A 25,232-nucleotide genomic window follows, 5' to 3' on the forward strand; every position below is an offset into this window, starting at 1 on the left:
GGGAGGGATTCGGCTGCGCATGAACCCTGCATGAAACGCTGGAGAGCTGCTGCCAGCCAGTGTAGACAATATTGAGCTACATGGACTTAAAAAAAGAGGAAAAGTCCGGCCAGGTAAGTTATGGCTGTAGTCTTAGGGCGGCTCTTCTTCCATAAAGAAAAAGTCAACCATATAAAAGCAGGTGGGCCTTTTTAACCCCTTCGTGCTCGTTTGTTTATTGCAGCGTTTACAAATGACGCCGCTGGGGCAGCCTTTAGCTAGCTATAAAACAAAACAATAAAAACACACACCGACGACAGGATCTCCAGCCTGCAAGGGACCGATTATATCTGCCCAGCAATCCAATAAAACGGACAGGTGGGCGTGGGGGACAAGGAAGAAATGGGCGACTCTGAGTAGGTGTAAGAGGAACCGATTGCCTTCGGAGACAAAACCCGACGTAAAGAGGGAAAGCGTTTGCGCAGCGCAAGAAGACTGAAGACAGGACACATATGTATATATGTGCATTAGATCCGGAAACTGGTCAAACGCAGGCACCTGCCCGAACTCCCCCTCCCACCCCGCTTTTTCCAAAAAGGACCCAGGAATCCGAGACACACCTCCCCCCCCCCGGGCCCTCCTCACCTTTGCCTCTGCACTTCCAAGGGGAACCCTCCTCCGGCGGCGGCGGCGGCGGCGATGCTCTGGGTGGGGCTCAGCAGCCCGGCGGGGGCGACGCCCGGCTTCGCCAAGACCCCCGCGGCTGCGACGGCCGGGGCGGGCACCACGGGGCAGAGCGGGCTGCCCAGCAGCAACTGGGGCAGGAGGGCGGCGGCGGCGGCGCCCAGCCCGCGGGAAGGGTCCAGCTCGGCGGCGGGGACGGCAGGCAGCAGCAGCCCCGGCGGGGTGGCGAGCAGGAGCCTCGAGGCGGGCAAAGCATCGTCGTCGGGCCGCTCCCCGGGGGCCGCGGCGGAGGACGAGGGCGGCGGAGGCGGCGGCTGCTGCTGCTGCGGAGACTGCAGCGGCGTCTTGCCCGGGGCCAGGCACGGCGGCCGCCCGTCCAGGGAGATGTTGTTGAGGAAGAAGAGGGCGGCCTGCCGCCGGCGAGAATCCCCGCCGCGCTTCCTCGCCGGCGCAGGCGGCGCGGGCTCCCCGGGCGGCGGAGGAGGAGGAGGCTCCGGGGGCTCCCGGTCCGCGGACGAGCCGCACGCAGCCGCAGCCATTCTCTCCGCTCGCTGCTGCTGCTGCTGCTGCTGCCACCAGCGGCCGCCCGGGCAGCCGTCGCGGCCGCCCCAAGCCCGGCCGGGTGGAGCCCTCTTCTCCGCGCTGCCCAGCGAGAGGGCGCTCGCCCAGGCGGCTCGCAATGCCATTGGCCGCGGCGCGCCGCTATGCAAATACTCGAGGCGGCCCCGCCGACCAGCCCATTGGCTGCCGCGCTTCCCCATTGTCTGCCTGGCGCCGCCCCGTCGCCTCCTTCCGCCCGGCCGCAAAAGCGTTTTTCTTTCTCCCTCGGCGCCGCCTCTTCCTCCCTCTTGCCGAACGGAGCCGGCCGGGTCCTAAAGGGGGCCGTGTTCCGGGACCTGCGCTTATTATTGGGCATGGCGAGGGGACGAGGCTAGTCCTCATGGAGGATCGTGGGGTTTTTCCTCTTTCTTATCCTTGTTGAATCAGGGGCGGGAGGGGGAAAGCCGGCGGCCCTGCAGATGTCTCGCTGGGTTTGGTTTGGTTTGTTGCATTTCTGTGCCGTTTTTAGTGCAAATGAATCCTAAAGCATAGCTGTCAACTTACAGATTGGAAAATAAGGGACCAGCAGCCTCGAAAATAAGGGATCAGCAGCCAAAATAAGGGATTTTAGTCAACCGGCTGAAATACAAAGTTAAAAGGAACTAGATAATTTGAGAGAGCAGCGCCGGTTTTTAGCCCTTCGTTTCCAGAGGTTGCTGCTCAAGACACCAGCTGATGAAACACTGCAATTAAATAACTACAAGCAGCAACCACTTTTTGCGCAATACCCTCCCGCAGTTTGGTCAAACTCATGCTGGTAGCTTCCAGAACACTATCCATCCATCTCGTCCTCTGTCGTCCCCTTCTCCTTGTGCCCTTGCAGATGCAGCTTGAATTGTATGAAATAATGAACAAATAATCAATGACACAATTACAATTTAAAATGAAACCATCTATATGACACTGTTAACAAAACAACAACAAAAAATAATCACAGCTAAACGCTATTAACAAAACAGCAGCTGAAAAATAAGCTGAACATCACCATTAGAGCAAAATCCATATTATATGGTTAGCATATCAATATGGCATTTATAATCTAAAATAATACTAACAGCATTAACAGAAGAGCAGCTGAAAAAAACCTAACCTAAGCACTGTTAAGTTCATACAAACCTTCTCCACGATCCCATGACTTGTGATCAATAAGATACACATAAAATACAGTGTCCATTGTTAAGCCAGCGCAACCAGCAGCTGCGCTGGCTGTGGTCCTACGGTAATGCGCCATAGGGGAGACCATGGGGCTCTTACCACCAGTGGAAAGAAGAAGAAGAAGAGTTTGGATTTGATATCCCGCTTTATCACTCCCCTTCAGGAGTCTCAAAGCGGCTCACAACCTCCTTTCCCTTCCTCCCCCACAACAAACACGCTGTGAGGTGAGTGGGGCTGAGAGACTTCAGAGAAGTGTGACTGGCCCAAGGTCACCCAGCAGCTGCATGTGGAGGAGCAGGGAATCGAACCCGGTTCACCAGATTACGAGTCCACTGCTCTTAACCACTACACCACACTGGAAAGGTGGACTGCAGCTCCTTCACTGGTTGTGCCATGCGAAGTTGGTAGGCTGCTCCAGTCAACAGCTTACCTGCATCATCCTGTGCCAACTGCAGCTTCCGGGCCAACATTAAGAGCAGGGAGAACATTGCAGAAATCATATATTGGAGTTACCAATGGCTGAAACATTGGTGGCCAGGTTATCCTAGTCCAGGAACTGCTGTAGCTGAAGTTTGTAGCAGGCAGGCCTGATCATTGAGCTCATCAGGGCCTCCAAAAATAATGATGGCTCAAAGAGCACCCCGGACTATGCACCTGTTCCTTTAGAAGGAGTGCAACCCCATCCAATACAGGTAAGGCGATCTATCTTCCAGATACCCACAGGGATTATGCCTTTCCAGGATAGCTCATAGCTTCTCTGAGTTATTCAAGCCCCTTCGCCATGGCAAGGCAGTGATCAGTTAAAGCTATGCTTTCCCCAGTAGTAACGTATGGAAGTGAGAGCTGAACCATAAAGAAGAATTGATGCTTTTTTAATTATGGCGCGGTAGGAGACTCTAGAGAGTCCCATGGACTGCAAGAAGATCAAACCTGAAGGAAATCAGCCCTGAGTGCTCACTGGAAGGACAGATCCTGAAGCTGAGGCTCCAATACTTTGGCCACCTCATGAGAAGAGAAGACTCCCTTTAAAAGACCCTGATGTTGGGAAAGATGGAGGGCACAAGGAGAAGAGGATGAGAGAGGACGAGATGGTTGGACAGTGTTCTCCAAGCTACTAACATGAGTTTGACCAAACTGCGGGAGGCAGTGGAAGACAGGAGGGCCTGGCGTGCTCTGGTCCATGGGGTCACGAAGAGTCGGACATGACTAAACGACTAAACAACAACAACAACAAAGGATTTAAACTCAGTTTATAGGCCCTTCATCCACTTCCTACAGGGCGTGCATGACCACACCTGCTTCATATATTATGGAGAAGAAGAGCCGAGTGCCATCACCATGAGGACGACATTTTGCTCCAAATCCCCCACATACAGCTGCTAAATGGCACGGGGTACAAAATAGTGCCCTGAGGCACACCAGGGCAAAAATTCCATGCTTGGATGCCTTATTTTTTTGAGCGTGGCCCAGTCACTCACTCTCAGCCTAACCTACCTCACAGGGTTGTTGTGCAAATAAAATGGGGAGGAGCGTTGTTGGGAAAACAGAAAGGGCGAGAGCTGGAGACTCATGAACGTTGCCTTTATCTGCCTTCTTCATTATTCGTGAGGACAATTGTGAGAATGAAGAGTTCTAAATGCAAGGTTCTTATAGAGATAGGTGGCTTTGCCACTACTCCTAGGGTGGCATAAGGAGCTGGATCCGACTGGTGGATCTGGGTCCTGCCCCTGCAGGTCACATTTGAGAGTTGGACAGGACCACTCTCCTGTAAATCACCTGGTGTCACAATGATGGCAGGGGATCCATTTTTGCATAGCATTGTTCATGGAAGGCCCAACTACTGTATCAGCTGATTGTTGACTCTTGACATGCCCTGTGGACAGAGTTTTGCAACCCCGCTTTCAGCTCTGTTTTGCCTTTACCGTTTTGACATCAGGTAAAGGGACGCAGGTGGCGCTGTGGGTTAAACCACAGAGCCTAGGACTTGCCGATCAGAAGGTCGGCGGTTCGAATCCCTGCAACGGGGTGAGCTCCCGTTGCTCGGTCCCTACTCCTGCCAACCTAGCAGTTCGAAAGCACGTCAAAGTGCAAGTAGATAAATAGGTACCACTCCGGCGGGAAGGTAAACGGCGTTTCCGTGCGCTGCTCTGGTTCGCCAGAAGCGGCTTAGTCATGCTGGCCACATGACCCGGAAGCTGTACGCCGGCTCCCTCGGCCAATAAAGCGAGATGAGTGCCGCAACCCCAGAGTCGGTCACAACTGGACCTAATGGTCAGGGTTCCCTTTACCTTTTTATAGGGCAGGTGGGCAGGCCAAATAGGGATGCCTAGTGGCCTGAGGTTCCTCACCCTTACATTAAGAGGAGACAGGGGCCACCTCGTCCCGCCACCTCCTGGCTGCTGGAGTGTGTCTTACTAGGGCTGCACAACAGTGGCTTCTGGTGAGAAGCTCCAAGAGGATTCCTGCTGCCCGAGGTGACTGCATCAGTCCAACTCATGAGCAGGCCAGCCTTGGGAGGAGGAGATAAAGGCAAATTTCTCAATGAGCACAGGTGCAAGCCTTCAGAAGATCTGGGGGTCTTAATAGACCACAAGCATTGCAGTCAACAGTGTGATACAGCAGGGGGGAAACCCAAATGCGATTATAGGCTGCATCAACAGAAGTATAATTCCACATCAAGGGAAGTAATAGTACCACTCTATTCTGCCTTGGTGAGACCCCACCTGGAATACTGTGTCCAGTTCTGGGCGTCACAACATACGAAGGATATTGACAAGCTTGAACGTGTGCAAAGGAGGGCAACCAAGATGATCAGTGTCTGGAAACCAAGCCAGAGTTCATTATGTTTAGCCTGGAAAAGTGGAGACTGGGGAGATATGATAGCCATCTTCAAATATCTCAAGGGCTGTCTCATGGAAAAGGAAATAATAATAATAATATAATAATAATAATAAAATTATTTATACCCCGCCCTCCCCTGCTAGAGCTGGGCTCAGGGCGGCTAACACCAATAAAAGCACACTAAAAACATAATGGGAGGGGGAAAACCAATTTAAAATACAGTGGTGCCCTGCAAGACGAACGCCTCGCAAGACGGAAAACCCGCTATACGAAAGGGTTTTCCGTTTTGGAGGCGCTTCGCAAAACGAATTTCCCTATGGGCTTCCTTCGCAAGACGAAAGCCCATAGGGAAATCTCCGGGACAGCGGGGAAGCGCAGCGCGTCTTCCCCACTGTCCTCGGACCTCCTCCGAAGGCTGGCGGTGGGGCGGAAAGCCCTTCTGCCCGCGCCAGCCTTCGGAAGGCTCCTCCGAAGGCTGGCGGTGGGGAGAAAAGCCCTTCTCCCCGAGCCAACCTTCGGAAGGCTGTCCTGAAGACTTGCGGTGGGAGGAGGGTTTTCCTTCCCACCGCCAACATTCAGAATGCTGTTCTGAATGTTGGCGGTGGGGAGGAAAAACCCTCCTCCCACCGCAAGCCCCGGGAACAGAGGAGAAGCACTGCGCCCCTTCCCCTCTGTTCCCATACCTGTCCTGAAGGCTTGCGGTGGGGAGAAAAGCCCTTCTCCGCACCGCCAGCCTGGCAAGCGGTTTCCATAGGAACACATTAATTGATTTTCAATGCATTCCTATGGGAAACCGTGCTTCGCAAGACGAAAAACTCGCAAGAAGAAAAAACTTGCGGAACGAATTAATTTCCTCTTGCGAGGCACCACTGTACAGGTTAAAATGCAGTTTAAGATGCAGCCTCTTTTTAAAAGTAGCCCATAGATCAAAACCATAAGGGGAGGGAAACATAAGGGTCAGACTGAGTCTAAACCAAAGGCCAGGCGGAACAGCTCTGTCTCGCAGGCCCTGCGGAAAGATGTCAAGTCCCACAGGGCCCTAATTTCCTGTGATAGAGCATTCCACCAAGCCAGGGCCAGTACTGAAAAGGCCCTGGCCCTAGTTGAGACCAATCTAACCACCTTGCGACCTGGGACCTCCAAAATGTTGTCATTTGTGGACCTTAAGGTCCTCCGTGGAACATACCAGGAGAGGTGGTCCCGTAGGTACGTGGGTCCTAGAACGCATAGGGCTTTAAAGGTCAAAACCAGCACCTTAAACCTGACCCTGCACTCCACCGGGAGCCAGTGCAGTTGATAAAGCACTGGATGAATGTGATCCTGCGGCAAGGACCCCGTAAGGAGCCTCGCCGCGGCATTCTGCACCCGCTGGAGTTTCTGGGTCAGCTTCAAGGGCAGCCCTGCATAGAGCGAGTTACAATAATCAAGTCTGGAGGTGACCGTCGCATGGATCACTGTGGCCAGATCAGAAAACAAGCTTGTTTTCTCTTGCTACAGACACTAGGATCCAAACCAATGGAAGAATTTCTGGCAGTAAAAGCTGTTCAACAGCGGAATGGATTTCCTTGGAGTTTTTTAAGCAGAGGTTGGATGGCCACCTGTCCTGGATGCTTTAGTTGAGATTTCCTGCATCGCAGGGGGGTTGGACTAGATGACCATTGGGTTCCCTTCAAACTCTACAATTCTGTGATTCTGTGATTGTAAAAGGCTCTGTACCACGCTCCAGAGAAGGAAAATGCCAATGAACACAGCAGCATGTATGGTGCCAATAGCTCATATGCCTTGGGAAATGACTCAGAGTTTTATTATGACATTAAGCGTTTAAGAAAGACTGAGCTGATTGATTTACTCATGCCCCTCCAGACTGCGGAGAGCGATGCATCCTCTTAATGAAACGGGCATACAGCACGGATATGAACGAATGAATCAAAAACATCCCTCTTCTCCACATGCTGCAGAAGCCGTTGTATGTGACTCATCGTCAAAGGAGTTGCAGGGCTTTTTTTGGTGGGTGGTCGTGGTCACATAGAAGGAAGGAGAGGAAAACAATGAGAGGTCAGAGAGTGAGGGGCTAAGGAAATACATTTTCCAAATCAGTACAGAAACCAGTTTTCAGAAATGCATCACTGTTTGCTTGCTTAATTGTGGAGCACAAACCCTCGGGTATTGCCCAGAGGAGAAACTATAGCTCAGTGGTGGTGAAATAACTTAGTCACATATTAGCATCTTCCTCTCTTTCCAAGGTAGCGATGACTGAACAGCCTGGCTGCTATACACGTATTGATCTTCCTTTTTAAAGAATTCTGCACAGTCATTGTACCTCCAGCCATCAGAGAAATAAAAATTATTATTCCTGCAGATCAGGCTCTGGATTGTGTGAAGAAGTTATTTCTTTTATCTGTCCCAAATCTTCCAGCATTCTGCTTCATTGGCAATCAGAAAAATAAAAATGGCTCTGTTGCTTTTCTGTTCTTGAACTCAGGACCTAGTAGCCATTGCAGATACGCAGACAACCTGTTTATTAAATATTCAGTTGATTTGTTTGCAGATTGTTAGATGACATGTCAAAGCAAGCGCCATCCATTACTTTCCAGTGCATTTTCCTGTCACCCCTTATCACAAAAAAGATCCAATCTTTTGGAGAAGTGGGTTTGTTACATAAGACCTTCCGGTCAACTATGTTGTTGTTGTTTAGTCGTTTAGTCGTGTCGGACTCTTCGTGACCCCATGGACCAGAGCACGCCAGGCACTCCTGTCTTCAAATGCCTCCCGCAGCTTGGTCAAACTCATGTTCGTAGCTTCGAGAACACTGTCCGGCCATCTCATCCTCTGTCGTCCCCTTCTCCTTGTGCCCTCCATCTTTCCCAACATCAGGGTCTTTTCCAGGGAGTCTTCTCTTCTCATGAGGTGGCCAAAGGATTGGAGCCTCAGCTTCAGGATCTGTCCTTCCAGTGAGCACTCAGGGCTGATTTCATTCAGAATGGATAGGTTTGATCTTCTTGCAGTCCATGGGACTCTCAAGAGTCTCCTCCAGCTCCATAATTCAAAAGCATCAATTCTTTGGCAATCAGCCTTCTTTATGGTCCAGCTCTCACTTTCATACATCACTACTGGGAAAACCATGGCTTTAAATATACGGACCTTTGTTGGCAAGATGATATCTCTGCTTTTTAGGATGCTGTCTAGGTTTGTCGTTGCTTTTCTCCCAAGAATGACAAACTATAATGACACAATTACGCAACCTGAATTTTCCAGGATTGTTGTCCCTGGGCGATGTGGGGACTGGATATCGTGTAGCATGTGTGAAGGGTGCATCACATGACATGACATCACATGACCTGGGATTGTTGGATTGTCTGGAAAAGCCCGTGTAGGTAAGAAAGGAAAAGTTAATGCGTTAAGTTGCATCCCCAGCAGAATGTCACTCTGACAGAAGATGTTTGAAAACTCCAAATGCATGTGCCCAGAAAACAGTAGATCTAACTGAAACACATACTTGGAGATTGGCATGAATAGTTTATTATTATTTACTGGTTGCAAATTGGTGAGCACGGGCATTATATGCTGACCATAGCTGCCGGCTCCCTGGGGGCTCAAGCACCCACAAAATTCCCCATGAAAGGGCCTGGCACTCACAAATTTCGGCTGCATGGCACCCACACTCACAGGGCTAAGCTGGCATTCCTGATGCTGACAAGATCTCACTCCTGTCAGCAATCGTGCTGCAGCATTCTGCACTAACTGCAGCTTCCAGATCAAGAACAAAAGAAGCCTCAAGTGGAGAGCACTGCAGTAATCCAGTCTTGATATAACCAGTGATAGTGGCAATGAATCTATTATTATTATTATTGCTTTTTTCTTTTATATTTATATATATTTATTTTATTTAGACATACATACAAAACAGTAATGTACATACACTTACAAACAAAACAAAAAAAAAGGTAAGGGAAAAAGAAAAATACATAAAATAGGTAAATAATAATACACTCATGTGGCTTCCCTCCGCCAATGCTCGCCATCTTTGTTACGTTAAAGTTCTTATTTACATTGCAATTCATGTATCTCTACCTTACGTCTCTTATTAAACTGTTATTTTTTCTAGGTCAACTTTACAGCTTAGTCTAAGCATATCAGCATGCTATCTTTAGAGCAGGTGTTTACTCATATATTCTTCAAACCATATCCGTTGTGACCTTAATTTCTGATTTGTTTGTTATCTTATTGCTGCAGTTAATTTTGCCAATTCTATAAATTCAGATAATTTATATAACCAATCCTCTTTTTGGGGTATGTAATTTCCTTTCTTTTCCAATTCTTTGCAAGTAGTAACCTGGCTGCTGCAGCTGCATATGGAAACATTTTATCTCTATCTTGTGGTACCTCATTTCCTATTATTGAGTATATTATTATTATTATTATTATTATTATTATTATTATCACAAGGTAATTGTATAATCTTATAAAGGGTGTGGCTTGGACTTCTGAGTCTGTCACTACACCAGCCACTGAGAAAGCGAAACAGACATACAATGGCACCTTGGGATGTGAATGCGATCTGTTCCGGGGTCCTGTTCGCATCCTGAATAGAACTTAAGATGCGACTGCATGTCTGTGCGTGCACAGGTCGCGTTTCGCTGCTTCTACGCATGCGCGTAACGTCATTTTGACTGTCTGCGAATGCGCAAGCAGATAAACCTGGAAGTAACACGCTCCGTTGCTTCTGGGTCGCTGTGGAGCGCAACCCAAAAATACTTATCCTGAAGCATATTTATCCCGAGGTATGACTGTACAGTTATGACTGTAAGGGACGCGGGTGGCGCTGTGGGTTAAACCACAGAGCCTAGGACTTGCCAATCAGAAGGTCGGAGGTTTGAATCCCCACGACGGGGTGAGCTCCTGTTGCTCGGTCCCTGCTCCTGCCAACCGAGCAGTTCAAAAGCACGTCAAAGTGCAAATAGATAAATAGGTACTGCTCTGGCGGGAAGGTAAATGGTGTTTCCGTGCACTGCTCTGGTTCACCAGAAGCGGCTTACTCATGCTGGCCACATGACCCGGAAGCTGTACACCGGCTCCCTTGGCCTATAGAGCGAGATGAGCGCCGCAACCCCAGAGTCAGTCACGACTGGACCTAATGGTCAGGGGTCTCTTTACCTTTATGACTGTACTGCACAGGAGATGAAGTGGGAGCGCAAGAGGCAGAGGGAATGTGGACGGACAGAAGCCTGTGAAGAAGAGAAGAAGAGTGAAAGAAAGCATGTGCTTGAAGGTAGGAGAGGAGCATGCCAAGGAAGAACGAGCATTGAGAAGAGGGAGGCAGAGAAAGAAACAGAGTCAGGCAAAAACCAGGGAAAGTAACAAGAGACAGGAGCAAGGCATTGACCATGGGTAGGCAAACTACGGCCCAGGGGCCAAATCTGGCCCAATTGCCTTCTCAATCTGGCCTGCAGATGGTCCAGGAATCAGCGTGTATTTACGTGAGTAGAATAAAAAAAAATTCCTTCCAGTAGCACCTTAAAGACCAACTAAGTTAGTTCTTGGTATAGAAGGATCTGGCAACTTCTGTTTCAGTGTATCTGAAGAAGTGTGCATACACACGAAAGCTCATACCAAGAACTAACTTAGTTGGTCTTTAAGGTGCTACTGGAAGGAATTTTTTTATTTTGACTATGGCAGACCAACACGGCTACCTATCTGTAACATGAGTAGAATGTGTCCTTTTATTTAAAATGCATCCCTGGGTTATATGTGGGGCATAGGAATTGGTTCATCCCCCCCATATAGTCCAGCCCCCCACAAGGTCTGGGGGGACAGTGGATCAGCCCCCTGCTGAAAAAGTTTGCTAACCGCTGACATTGACTGAAGCAGGTATAAGGCAAAAGAGCATCGCCCATGGTGAATTAAGAAAGGAGAGATTACAAAGGAGTCAAAGGGGACGACAAGTATTTCCAAAGAAAGAAGAACCAGAAATGAGAGGAAGGAGCTTTTGCATGTCCCAGTGGTGGTAGAACAAAGAAATGAACCTAAGGGTGTGTGTACAGTGGTACCTCAGGTTACAAACGCTTCAGGTTACAGACTCTGCTAACCCGGAAGTAGTACCTCAGGTTAAGAACTTTACTTCAGGATGAGAACAGAAATCGCGGGCTGGCGGCACGGGAGGCCCCATTAGCTAAAGTGGTACCTCAGGTTAAGAACAGTTTCAGGTTAAGAACAGACCTCTGGAACGAATTAAGTTCTCCTGGAACAGATGGCCAAGCATGCAAAAGGAAGGGAGATAGTAGTAATGGGGGACTTCAATTACCCGGATATTTGTTGGACGTCAAACTCAGCCAAGAGCATAAGGTCAAACAGATTCCTCACTGGCCTTGCAGACAACTTCATTGTCCAGAAAGTGGGAGAAGCAACAAGAGGAACAGCCATTTTAGATCTGGTCCTAACCAATGTTGATGACCTGGTTAGTGGGATAGAAGTGGAAGGATCATTAGGCGCGAGTGATCATGCTCTTCTGAAGTTTACTATACAGCGGAAAGGAGCAGCCAAGCATACTAGGACTCAATTTCTTGACTTTAAGAAAGCCGACTTCATAAAACTTAGGGAAGTGCTGGGTGAGATCCCATGGACAGTAATACTAAAAGGAAAGGGAGTTCATGATGGCTGGGAGTTTGTTAAGAGGGAGATACTAAAAGCACAACGTCAGGCAATACCAATGAGACGGAAACATGGAAGGTGCCTAAAGAAGCCAGGGTGGCTATCTAAAGAACTTTTAACTGAATTAAGATTTAAAAAGGATGTGTACAAAAAATGGAAAAGGGGGGAAACCACCAAAGACGAATTCAAACAAATAGCCAGCACGTGTAGACACAAAGTCAGAAAAGCTAAAGCACAGAATGAACTCAGGCTTGCTAGAGAGGTTAAAAGCAACAAAAAAGGCTTTTATGGGTATGTTCGTAGCAAAAGGAAGAACAAAGAAACAATGGGGTCACTCAGAGGAGAAGATGGTGAAATGCAAACAGGGGACACAGAAAGGGCTGAACTCCTCAATGCCTTCTTCTCCGATAAAGAAAACAATGCCCGACCTGAAGAATTTGGAGCAAATGATTCAGCAAAGGAAACACAGCCCAGAATAACTAAGGAGATAGTACAAGAATATTTGGCTAGTTTAGATGTATTCAAGTCTCCAGGGCCAGATGAACTGCATCCAAGAGTATTAAAAGAACTGGCAGATGTGATCTCAGAACCACTGGCAGTCATCTTTGAGAATTCCTGGCGAACAGGCGAAGTCCCGGCAGACTGGAGGAGGGCAAATGTTGTCCCTATTTTCAAAAAGGGGAAAAGAGAGGACCCAAATAATTACCGCCCAGTCAGTCTGACATCAATAGCAGGGAAGATTCTGGAGCAGATCATTAAGCAAACAGTCTGTGAGCACCTAGAAAGGAATGCTGTGATCACCAATAGTCAGCATGGATTTCTGAAAAATAAGTCATGTCAGACTAACCTGATCTCGTTTTTTGACAGAATTACAAGCCTGGTAGATGAAGGGAACGCAGTGGATGTAGCCTACCTTGATTTCAGCAAGGCATTTGACAAGGTGCCCCATGATATTCTTGTAAAGAAGCTGGTAAAATGCGGTCTTGACTATGCTACCACTCAGTGGATTTGTAACTGGCTGACTGACCGAACCCAAAGGGTGCTCATCAATGGTTCCTCTTCATCCTGGAGAAGAGTGACTAGTGGGGTGCCACAGGGTTCTGTCTTGGGCCCGGTCTTATTCAACATCTTTATCAACAACTTGGATGATGGACTCAAGGGCATCCTGATCAAATTTGCAGATGACACCAAACTGGGAGGGGTGGCTAACACCCCAGAGGACAGGATCACACTTCAAAACGACCTTGACAGATTAGAGAACTGGGCAAAAATAAACAAGATGAATTTTAACAGGGAGAAATGTAAAGTATTGCACTTGGGCAAAAAAAATGAGAGGCACAAATACAAGATGGGTGACACCTGGCTTGAGAGCAGTACATGTGAAAAGGATCTAGGAGTCTTGGTTGACCACAAACTTGACATGAGCCAACAGTGTGACGCGGCAGCTAAAAAAGCCAATGCAATTCTGGGCTGCATCAATAGGAGTATAGCATCTAGATCAAGGGAAGTAATAGTGCCACTGTATTCTGCTCTGGTCAGACCACACCTGGAGTACTGTGTCCAGTTCTGGGCACCACAATTCAAGAAGGACACTGACAAACTGGAACGTGTCCAGAGGAGGGCAACCAAAATGGTCAAAGGCCTGGAAACGATGCCTTATGAGGAACGGCTAAGGGAGCTGGGCATGTTTAGCCTGGAGAAGAGGAGGTTAAGGGGTGATATGATAGCCATGTTCAAATATATAAAAGGATGTCACATGGAGGAGGGAGAAAGGTTGTTTTCTGCTGCTCCGGAGAAGCGGACACGGAGCAATGGATCCAAACTACAAGAAAGAAGATTCCACCTAAACATTAGGAAGAACTTCCTGACAGTGAGAGCTGTTCGACAGTGGAATTTGCTGCCAAGGAGTGTGGTGGAGTCTCCTCCTTTGGAGGTCTTTAAGCAGAGGCTTGACAACCATATGTCAGGAGTGCTCTGATGGTGTTTCCTGCTTGGCAGGGGGTTGGACTCGATGGCCCTTGTGGTCTCTTCCAACTCTATGATTCTATGATTCTATGATTCTAAGTTCTTAACCAGAGGTACAACTGTACTGATGAGAAGAGTCCCAACCATGAAAATGAAATGGCTGGGGTTCATCAGGTGGAGTGGATCGGAATGTAGGAATTCTCCCATCCAGCAACTGGTATTCAGAGGCCTACTGTTAAGATGTGGGTGAAAATATCAGACGACACAGCGATTCTTCAAACAGCTCTTATTTATTCACAGACCCAGAACAGAACTGAACTGAATGGTTCAGCCAGCCTGCTTATATAGCGCTCCACTACAACGCAACAGTAACCACTTTCTGTAACTATCCAATCACTGAACGTCACTTTCAACCCCTTATTTGCATATGTGGACCTGAGTGAAAACTATCTACAGTATGCACACTGTACCAACACGGCTACCTACCTGTAACTTAAAAAAAACCACAACACCCCAGTTTGAAAACTAAGGATGTCTTTGCTTTGACTTCTGTTCCAGGAAACCTATCCTAGAACTGTGCTTTGCAGAGCCCATTTGTGAAGGTAATTCTTCAACACAGTGGACACCCAAATGCCTCATGTTTTAGGCTGGTGGTGTCACAATTGGAGCACATAAAATTATTGAGCACACTAAAGAAAGGTAGCAACATCTCATACTTCCTCTGTGCCAGGAGTTGGGGATTTGGGAGAAACCAGGCCACTGAGTTTGGAGCATCTGGATATCACTCACAAAACCTGATTTTGCAAGTCTGGTGTGTGTGTGTGTGTTTCATAAGGTGATAAAGGTGTTGCTAGTGTCCTTCCTATGTGAGGACACATGCCAACCTTAGAAGTACCATTCTGTATCCACTAGGTGGCAGGCACAGACCAAAAGAGGCAAGGGCCCTTTGGAAAATGACAACGGATTTAGTGCCCCCACCATTTCCACATGTGCCAGCGACTAATGGCTAAAGCTGCGTCAGAGCACCCAACTCGCTGCTGACGCGGGCAACATTCGCAAAATGTACGAAGGCATGGAGAAAACCTTTGGACCAACCCGTCAAGGGAAACAGCACTGCTGAAAACCTTTGTCGGGAAAGATCATCACAGATTACAGCAAGCAGATGAAGTGATGGACAGGGCACTACCAAGAACTGTACTTGTGGGAAAACATGATTTGACAGTATCTGGACTCTGTTTGGCGATGTGGTTCAGGAACAACAGGATATGAATGACCTTCCCAAGGTCAGTGTGAACCGAGGGCTAAGTGCCAGCACTGCTTACAGCTTGGCCACCTTGTTGTCCTCTGTCTAACTTTGACATTTAAGCTGCCAATATGTTTTGGAATCCCTTCGACGAAGGCCTGTGTTATCCACATCATTTGTGAGGATTCTGTATATGAGTTGTGTTCTGGGCACCAGAGTCATTTGCTGGGTATGTAAATATTCAGGGCATGGACTCATGAACACAAATGTGCATAACATTTGCCCATGCTAATTTATATGCATAGATGTGTGATGGAAGAAGAGCCAACTAACTTCCCATGCAAATGACCCCCCCCAAAATGTTCAATTAATTTGCAGCCAGCCAAAGGTCATCCTTTGGTTGACAAAGGGACGCGGGTGGTGCTGTGGGTTAAACCACAGAGCCTAGGACTTGCAGATCAGAAGGTCAGCGGTTCGAATCCCCGCGACGGGGTGAGCTCCCGTTGCTCGGTCCCTGCTCCTGCCAACCTAGCAGTTCGATGGCACATCAAAGTGCAAGTAGATAAATAGGTACCACTCTGGCGGGAATGTAAACGGCGTTTCCGTGCGCTGCTCTGGTTCGCCAGAAGCGGCTTAGTCATGCTGGCCACATGACCCGGAAGCTGTACGCCGGCTCCTTCGGCCACTAAAGCGAGATGAGCGCCGCAATCCCTGAGTTGGTCACAACCGGACCTAATGGTCAGGGGTCCCTTTACCTTTAAAGGTCATCCCAGATCAGGTCCTCTTCAACTCATCGAGCCCAAAAATTTTCCTTTCAGATCGGGCTCTGGATTGTGTGAAGAAGTATTTTCTTTCATCTATCCTAAATATTCCAACAATTAGCTCCACTGCATGTCTATGAGTTCTAGAGTCATGAGAGAGGGAGAGAGAGAAAAACCCAGTTCATGTTCCCCAAGCCAGGTATAATTTTGTAAATGTCTATCATTTCACCTCTTACTTGGTTTTTGTCCTAACTAAAAAGTCTCAAATGTCACAACCTTTTCTCACATGGGTCAGGGGGCACTCCAGCCCCTTGATCACATTTCAGTTGCTCCTTTCCAACTCTGCTATATTGAGGGAGAGGTGAGTAGAACAGCACACATGGAATTCCTAGAATGGAATTTACCTTTTTAAAAATAGTTGCCGTACACTGGATCAACATCTTCACGGAGCTATCCACTCCGACCTGAAGGTCTCGTCGCTGGTCAGTCACTGCCTGCTCATTCCCCATGTGTGTATATGTGAAATTAAGATTTATTGCCACCACAAGCATCACTTGACAGCTGCTTACACTGAACTGGGCCATTTTATTGCCCATTTGCTCAGTTTGGAGAGGCCCTTTTGAAGCTCTTCACAATCTCTTTTAGTTTTTAATGGCCCTGAACAGGAAGTCTGCAGTCAACTCCCATGTTGTTCACCCCTGAAATATGGAGAGCAGCTGCTATAACCTCCCCCCCCCAAATCCTTAACACAGAGCTCACATAAAATAAGATCACTTATGTTAGGGTAAACTATGCAGTGGTTTAATCAATGTAGCATTTATGTACAATCAAACTGGGTACTTGGTGATACGTAGGTGTTTTTTGTACGCTGTGCATATCAAGATCCAGAAGTTTTTGTTTAGTGTGTGGCACCTTTCCCCTCGAATCCCCTTGATGGGGTGAGCTCCCATTGCTCGGTCCCTGCTCCTGCCAACCTAGCAGTTTGAAAGCACATCAAAGTGCAAGTAGATAAATAGGTACCACTCTGGCTGGAAGGTAAACGGCGTTTCCGTGCGCTGTTCTGGTTCGCTAGAAGCGGCTTAGTCATGCTGGCCACATGACCTGGAAGCTGTCTGTGGACAAACGCCAGCTCCCTCGGCCTATAGAGCGAGATGAGCGCCGCAACCCCAGAGTTGGTGACGACTGGACCTAATGGTCAGGGATCCCTTTACCTTTCCCCCTATTAACTTCAAAGGTGTGATAGCTTCCTTGTCACCAGAACCCACCACCTGCAAAACTGATGTAGATCAAAAGCTACCCTCATTTCTGGCCCTGAGACTACTTCGGACTGGCAACCATGAGGATGTGGCTAGCAGATATTGCTTCTTATCACTGGTCCTTCAGACTTCCCCATCAGCCATGTGCAATAGCTAGAGCCCTCTCCTTGCTGAATCTTCCGATGTGTGTGTAAGGGGATCACAGGTGCAACAATATCTGAAATAAGCACCTTCTTAAGATGCACTTTGGGAAGTGCTCCAGGACTAGTCAAACCATGCTTTCACCATCTTGGCCCAATACACCCTTTTGACGAAGGAAAGCTGCTGTCAAAGTTCAGCCCATTTATTCTTATCTTGTACCTCGCAGGGCGACCTTATTCTGCCGCTGTTTCCCCAGTGCATTTGGTGGGATTTGCAGCGCACCAATGATGCCTGACAGATACCTAGCCTACCTTCAAACATTCCCCTGAAGAAAATTAGGACGCGTGTCTTTTGGTGTCAGGCTGCCATGCGGGTCAGCAACACTGCTACAAGTGCCAACGCTGGCTGTAAGCACCAGCTTATCCCCGGGACATTTCGGGATTTAATCAGAAGCCGGGATGGATTCTATAATTCCAGGAATGTCCTGGGAAAATATATACAGTTGGTGGGTATGACTAGGAAGTCAGAACACTGGTCCATCCAGTTTAGCATTGTCTACACTGCATTGCAGCAGGTGTCTAGTATTTCAGGCAAAGGTCTTCCCAGTCTCACCTGCAGAGGCTGGAAATTGAACCTGGAAGCTTTTGGATTCAGAGTAGTTGCTCTGGCACTGATCTACAGCCCTCCCTTGTGGACCCACAAGGGAGGGCTGTAGGGTCCTCCCTTGTGGACCCACAAGGGAGGGCTACAGGACATTGGATTTCCAGGCCCCTGCAGAGTTGCTGATTTTATAAAAGGAAGGAAAGACAACGGTCCCATAGGGATGTCTTGTATTGGCCGTGGAAGCATGCAGAACATGGTCTCTCTGTCCTTACATTGCAGTTGTCTCTTGATGCAACACTTAATGAATCACAGCAAAGGTATGGCAGGGCCAATCTGGTTGAATGCCAGAGAACTGGCAAGACCTGGACAAAAGGAACCACAGAATAGCCGAGCAGAACAAACCACCTCACTGCCAAAATCTCGAGAGAATTAACCAAAGAATTTTGTAAAGCTCTCCAGAGTGCCTTGACTGTCAGTAAGTTACCGTACTAGTCCACATGAATTCACTTGTCGGTCAGGGATGTGAAGCAATGGCGCCTGAGCAGGCTTGAGCTGTCCTGGTTGATGTCAATGAGAATAACTGGCCACTGAAGGGCTTCATATCATAGCAGAAATATCTGACACTGGTTCAAGTGGTAGGATCTGCTACAGCGAGAAAGCACATTCGGGCTATGTCTCTTCATCTTCATTGTGGCTGGAAGCAGGGCTGCAGTTTGCTGTGTCTTTTAGATCTTCTTGCACGTCAGCTAGGATCTGGGCTGCTTTGCCATTACGCCTGCCTTGAACAGGCTTCTTAAAGGCTGCGAAGAACAAAACAGACAAAGGCGTTAGCAGGTTTGCAGTGCATTCTGGGATAACGAACTGGGCAAGTTTTGTTTCAGTCTCTGGCACCTCATATAGAAGAGGGGGGCTGAAGGTAGATCAGGAGAGCGATTGCAATAGATCACCAAGTGTGAAATCCAACTTAGGCCCTATTCACCATCTACACTTAAAACAGCATTGTACCACTTTAAAGAGTCGTTGGCTTCCCCCAAAGAATCCTGGGAACTGTAGTTCATTAAGGGTGCTGGGAGATGTTAGGTGACCCCCATTCCCTTAGACAGCTACCATTCCCAATCCCTGGGAAGAAGTATTGGTTGAAGCAGCTTGTGGAGTCTAAAGATCGGGTTTCCTGAATACGTTTTGCCCAGTTCGCACATTAAGAGCTACACAAATGAGCAGCTACCTGTCTATGACTTGGTTGCATGAGGGCCAGATTTCATGGCACTTTTGGCACAGTGCCGAAGATGAGCCACCGTCAACAAAACAAAACAAAACAAAACAGACAATGAGAGTGATGAATGGTGACACAGCTAGGTTGGGGGCCCTTCCAAGCCCCTGAGTCCTTGGCCACGGCCCAACCTGACTGATTGTTGGTGCTGGACTTGCGTTCCATCCCATCCTTCCCTGTTGCAATAATTTCAGTGTTCTTTCTTCCTGGTTGGAAAAAAATAAACACAAATGGCTATCCTTGCCCCTGATGCAGGTTCTGTAAAAGCTGGGGCGAAATTCTGTCCTAAATCCTCATTCTGGTCACAGACACTGGATTCAGCATTTCAGGAACCTGCTGCATTGAGAGCAGTAAAAAAAAAAAGCTCAAGGACCCCTGGACGGTTAAGTCCAGCCAAAGGCGACTTTGGGGTGCGGCGCTCATCTTGCTTGCAGGCCGAGGGAGCTGGCGTTTGTCTACAGACAGCTTTCCGGGTCATGTGGCCAGCAGGACTAAACCATTGCTGGTACAATGGAACACTGTGATGGAAACCAGAGCGCACAGGAACACTGTTTACCTTCCCGCCGCAGTGGTACCTATTTATCTACTTGCACTGGTATGCTTTCGAACTGCTAGGTTGGCAGAAGCTGGGACAGAGCAATGGGAGCTCATCCTGTTGTGCAGATTTGAATTGCCGACCTTATGATTGGCAAGCCCAAGAGGCTCAGTGGTTTAGACCACAGCGCCACCCGTGTTCCCCTATTACCTTTGAGAGCGGTAATGTAAAGGCAGATGGGCAGCTGCTTGCAGGCCTGGATTAAATTTGCAAGCACTGGTATTTGAAAATAGCAGTGTCCACCCCACCCCACCCCTGCTGCCACTGCCTCCCATTCATTGTCTTGCCCTTTGCAATTTTAACAGGTTCATCAGACCTGTCAGAAAGGCAATGTGATAGGAACGGAAGCTTGTCAAACAAGCCCTTTTGCCTTGCCGACAACAATATCTCTCTCACATACTTGGTCAACATTGCTCTCTCTAACTCACACGCATACACACACAGCCAAGCACACACTTTTTGACTGCACAAACAGAGCCAGTGGTAGCGCTTTGGAGGTGGAGAAAAGTATTTAAACTGTGAAGAGGAAGGGAGGGTTGTTGGTTGTCCCCTCCGCCCTTTTTCAATTGCCCAACCTTTATCCATTTCCTACTTTGTCACCTGCAGGAAACACCAGCACAACACATTCCATTGTTAAGAGGTTTCCCTCTCTACAGGGAATGGGGCTTAACAATAAACACCGTTTGTGAAAATGCATTCCTTGCAAGTCAATAACATTTCTCCGGAAAGGCTAAGCAAACACTGAACTGTGTACCTAGTGCACCTATTCAATTTACGTGTTGCAAAGCCTTTCTCCTACTCTCTTCTCCCTCCCAGGTTGGCTTGGGCTAACCCTTTACCAGAAAGCCAGCCTGGCCCCCAAGACTCTGGAGTCCTCCCTTCTGCGTGCCTTATCACAGCGGACTGTATCACTGTGAACAAACATTTGCATAGCCTGGAATTCAGAGAGCAGAAGAGAGTGCCTGGCCTGTGCGTAGGAAAAGTTAGTTCTTTCTTTTCTCAAATGAGCCACCAGAACAAACAAAGTTCAGTGGACAAGGGCCACATCCATTTAAAGCACAATGGTGCCATTTTAAACTGTCTTCCCCCCAAGAATTCTGGGAGCTGTTAAAGGCGCTGAGAGTTCTTAGGAAGCCCAAATCCCCCCTCAGAGCTGCAATTCTCAGAGATAGCTCTGTGAAGAGGGATGGATTGCTAAACTACTCTGGAAATCATAGCTCTGTGAGGGGGATAGGGGTCTCCGAACAATGTAACAAGTGGCAACATAGGCAATTTAAATGTGAATGTGGCCTAAGTAAACAGGTGCAGTGTTATGTAAGACATGAAAAATAGTATACAGTGGATGCTCGGGTTGCGAACGTGATCCATGCGGGATGTACATTCGCAACCTGCAGCGTTTGCAACCCACATCTGCACATCTGTGGGTTGCAATTCGGTGCTTCTGAGCATGCGCAAAGCGTGATTTAGTGCTTCTGCGCATGCGCAACCACCGAAACCCGGAAGTAACCTGTTCTGGTACTTCCGGGTTTTGGCGGTCCGTAACCCGAAAAAACGCAACCTGAAGCGTCTGTAACCCAAGGTATGGCTGTATCTCACAATACATGATTCTGAACCCCTTGTTTGTACCCTTTGTCAGCGAATCGTGTCCCCTTTTCCGCTTCTTTTGCAATCTCTGGGTGATCTCAGTTGTGCAACAATATTTTTCTTTCACGGGAGCCGCTTGGAGGCTTTCATCATCACAAGTACCAATCACCTATTAGGGGGAAATTATTCAGACATGAGTTGCAGATGTGCAAGTTAAATGTCCCGTAGCATTTGGGAACCCCACCTTTCTTCCTTCAGTTGTGCTCAGGTTTTGCACTCAAAAATCAGGTCTGATCGGAAAAAATCTTTTCCTCCTTCTGTATTCCGCAAACAAGACGCTCTTTCAACCCTGCCTACAAGTCAAACACAGCTCATTTTGGATTAAAGTCAAGTCCTTTCATAGGTCGTTCTAGGTGAACAGTGTATGATTAGCCAGAGTGATGCCCTTACCATTGGCCATGCTAGTTGGCTATCCTGGCTATATTAGGATTAAGGTCATAACTTGAATCATAGAGTTGGAAGGGACCACAAGGATCATCTATTCCAGCCCCCTGCAATCCAGGCATCTTTTGCCCAATGTGGGGCTCGAACCCACAGCCCTGAGATTTACTCTCATACTCTACCAATTGAGAAACTCAGCTTTGGAAAGACAGCTTCCATTCCTTCCAGCTTTCACCTCCTGTATTTTAACCATGGCACCAGCACTTCATTTTGGGATGTGACTGTTGCAAGTCTTCCTTTTAGTGATTGGTGGGACTGATTTAGCAGGGACAGCCGAATACATTCTGCTGCCTGGGGCAGAGGGCAAACGTTTGGTGCTCCCCATTGCACATACAGAAGCCAGCTGGGCTGGCAGATGAATCTGACTGGAAAACTGGCAATGGGGCAGGGTCGCCAATTGCAGCTGATGCCAGCTGGCTAGCATAGGGGGCACAGGGCAGGTCAGATGCGGCAGAAATCTCTGCCCTCCAGCTCAGGGGAATGGACAAGGGGCTCGGCAGGAATGCCTTGGGGAAAGTACTCAAATGTCCATCAGAATCTGCCACCTGAGGCAGTTGCTTCACTCTGCCTAATGATAAATAAGGCCATGCATCTCATGAGCTGCCCACTTTGTCTCTACACTTGTCTGCCCACATGTGACATTGGAGCAGGATCCTGGCACACCACATGGAGCCCCCTTTCTCTAGTGGCTTCTCGACTTAGTTGAGAGCATAAGGTTTGATTAGCATTGCCAAAGGTTCTCAGAAGTGGGGAATCTCTTGTTTGTGGGCTTAATCAGACCCACCAGACCTCCCCATTTAAACCATAGAGCTGTTTTGGCTAAGACACACCCACCAGCCTTCAACCTAACGTCATATATGACACCAGGCTTGGTAAAGGCATGGCTGGACCAAAAGGAAAAGGGGTTTGCAGATCAAGAGTGGCTTCAAAGCCATGTGATGATAATAATAATAATAATAATAATAATAATAATAATAATAATAATAATAATATAATTATTTATACTCCCAACAGAAGGGAATATTCCGAACAGAATATTAAAAACACAAACACATCAAACATTAAAAACTTCCCTAAACAGGGCTGCCTTCAGGCAGATAGTTATTTCCTTCACATCTGCTGGGAGGGCGTTCCACAGGGCAGGTGCCACTACCGAGAAGGCCCTCTGCCTGGTTTCCTGTAACCTCACTTCTCGCAGTGAGGGAACTGCCAGAAGGCCCTCAGAGCTGGACCTCAGTGTCCAGGCTGAACGATGGGGATGGAGACACTCCTTCAGGTATACAGGGCTGAGGCCGTTTAGTGCTTTAAAGATCAGCACCAACACCTTGAATTGTGCTTGGAAATGTACTGGGAGCCAATGTAGTTCTTCCAGAACTGGTGTTTTATGGTCTTGGCGGCCAGTCAAAGTCATCAGTCTAGCTGCTTTGATGTACCGTATTTTTCTTTGTATAACATGCCAATGTGTATAAGATGTCCCCCTATTTTGGGGGACTCAAAATTAAGAAAATGGAGGAGATTGCCCCTGTGTATAAGACTACTCCCCTTTTTAAACATTGTTTTTTTAGTAAAAAAAACCCTAGTCTTGTGCACAGAAAATTACGGTACTTTGCAAGCGCCAACAACAGCTGATTCCTTGGGTCTTGCATTACACTGTGCCTTGCCTGCACGGTTTGATTTCAAACTGTGAAAGTGAAAAATAGTCATTGTGAAATCAGCTGAATGACAGGTGGGCACATTCGGCCAAGTAAACCCAGTGTTGCCCAGTTGCCTCCTAAACGAGTCCCATACTGAGAATGGCTTGTGCCTAGCCAGAAGGTAGACTCTACTTGGTGTATGTGTTGGGGGGACGGGGCAGACAGGTGTATGTGTGGGATGATGAGCAAATACACAAAAGGGAACAAACCTCGCTATCGGATGTTTTGGGCTCGTCAGATTCTTCATTGACCGACTCAGAATCTCCGTTACCTAAAGGAAACAATGGCAGATGAAAGATCAGCTGTTGGAGGACTTGCAGTTTCCAGACGAGGAGCCACACCAATATTCAAATGACAAGCAAACAAAACCTCTCTCTGTGTCTGTTCCCACCCCACCCAGATGTCAATCAATTGAGAGATCCTTCTCCCTTGATTTGATCTCCTTATATGCAAATCAGCACACAGCTGCCTTTAAAAAACAAAACAAAAACTTTCCCATTAGCACAAAAATCCTGATTCTCTGGTCTGGGCTAGAGCTTCCCAAAATCAAGCCATACAGGCCAACTCTACTTTCCAGCTCAGCCAGTAAAGTTGGTATTATGGATGTGACTTTTGTTGTTGATATAGGAATAGGGCTTCCCCCCCTCATACAATAGGAGAGCCAACCAACCATTTTACTGAAGCACTGAGAAGGAGATGGGAAGGGTCAAGTTTCTAGTCATCACAGATGCAGAGAAAATTAAAAAAATGGGGATTTTCCTGTGGGGGCTATAATTAGGAAAAGCTTGTGATTTCCTCATTGTCTTGAATCAGGGATCATTCCCTTTGCAACTTCCTATCGTGTGTACATATCTCACTGGTTAAGTACATGGTCTGCATAAATATCTGAATCTCCAGGTAAAAAGACCAGGAGGCAAATGCCTGAGACTTTGGAGAGCTGCTGTCAATCACAGCAGACAATACTGATCTAGGTGAACAAATAATTTGAGCAGGTGGGGCTTGCTTGGGTTGATATGGCCACAGGCTAAAGTGAGAAGTTTCTGGTCTTGCTGTCCAAAAAGCCTTACAGGGTGCTGGAGGTTTCGGTTGAGCACAAAGACCTACTGTCTGTTATAATCAAAGTTTACTTAAATTGGAGGCACAGTGTGTTCAAACAATGCAGTCGTCCTGGATATAAGGGGTGAAACTACTGGTTGAGCAATAGAAGTTTCTTTGGAAGCCACAGAACTTAGATGTTGCTACTGAGAGGATTAATTACAACCATTAGGGGAAATGTTTCTCAAGTTTTGGAGTGCAGTTTGATGTAAGAGTGGTTTGGTCAACAAGGGATGTCTACATTTCTTGCTGAAAGAAATGGTAGCTGTGTCAGTCTGTTACAGCAACCACAGAAATAATGTCTTCTGGCACCTTAAAGGCTAGTGGCACTTCCAGTTGTCTCTATTTTTGGGTGGGATTCAGTCGCATGCAGGCAAATTCAGGTTGGGCAGTTACAGTTGATTTGGAGGTATTGGGCAGTAAACCCACTTCCCCCAAAAGACCAGATTTTTGGCGATAAGGAAAGTGTTGGGAAAATGCATGGCAAAGTGTAGGATAACACTTGCTTTGATGCAACCTCATCCAGTGTCCTCACAAACAAAGTGTCCTCACAAACAAAGTTGAAATTAAATGCTAACTAAATAGTTAACAGGGACGTGGGTGGCGCTGTGGGTTAA

At 47.7% G+C, this 25,232-nt stretch overlaps 2 protein-coding genes across 2 annotated transcripts in view; both read right to left on the reverse strand.

Annotated features, from left to right (window-relative positions):
- The window catches only part of CABLES2 (Cdk5 and Abl enzyme substrate 2), a gene marked incomplete at its 5' end in the record, with an annotated part of 47,060 nt that extends 45,636 nt beyond the window's left edge, over positions 1-1,424 (reverse strand). Inside the window, one exon of the mRNA XM_082226084.1 lies at positions 625-1,424. Within this exon, the coding sequence (XP_082082210.1) occupies positions 625-1,424 (800 nt within the window). The remainder of the gene's footprint in view (positions 1-624) is intronic.
- Positions 1,425-18,296: 16,872 nt separating this feature from the next.
- RBBP8NL (RBBP8 N-terminal like) overlaps positions 18,297-25,232 on the reverse strand; it is a 32,128-nt gene continuing 25,192 nt past the window's right edge. The window contains exons 11-13 of the mRNA XM_082226623.1: positions 23,730-23,791; positions 21,368-21,494; positions 18,297-18,676 (exon numbers count right to left, since the gene is read on the reverse strand). Of these exons, the coding sequence (XP_082082749.1) occupies positions 18,546-18,676; positions 21,368-21,494; positions 23,730-23,791 (320 nt within the window). The 3' untranslated portion in view covers positions 18,297-18,545. The remainder of the gene's footprint in view (positions 18,677-21,367; positions 21,495-23,729; positions 23,792-25,232) is intronic.

Source organism: Podarcis vaucheri (assembly GCF_965113315.1).
Source record: "Podarcis vaucheri genome assembly, chromosome: 6".
Taxonomy (NCBI): Eukaryota; Metazoa; Chordata; class Lepidosauria; order Squamata; family Lacertidae; genus Podarcis; species Podarcis vaucheri.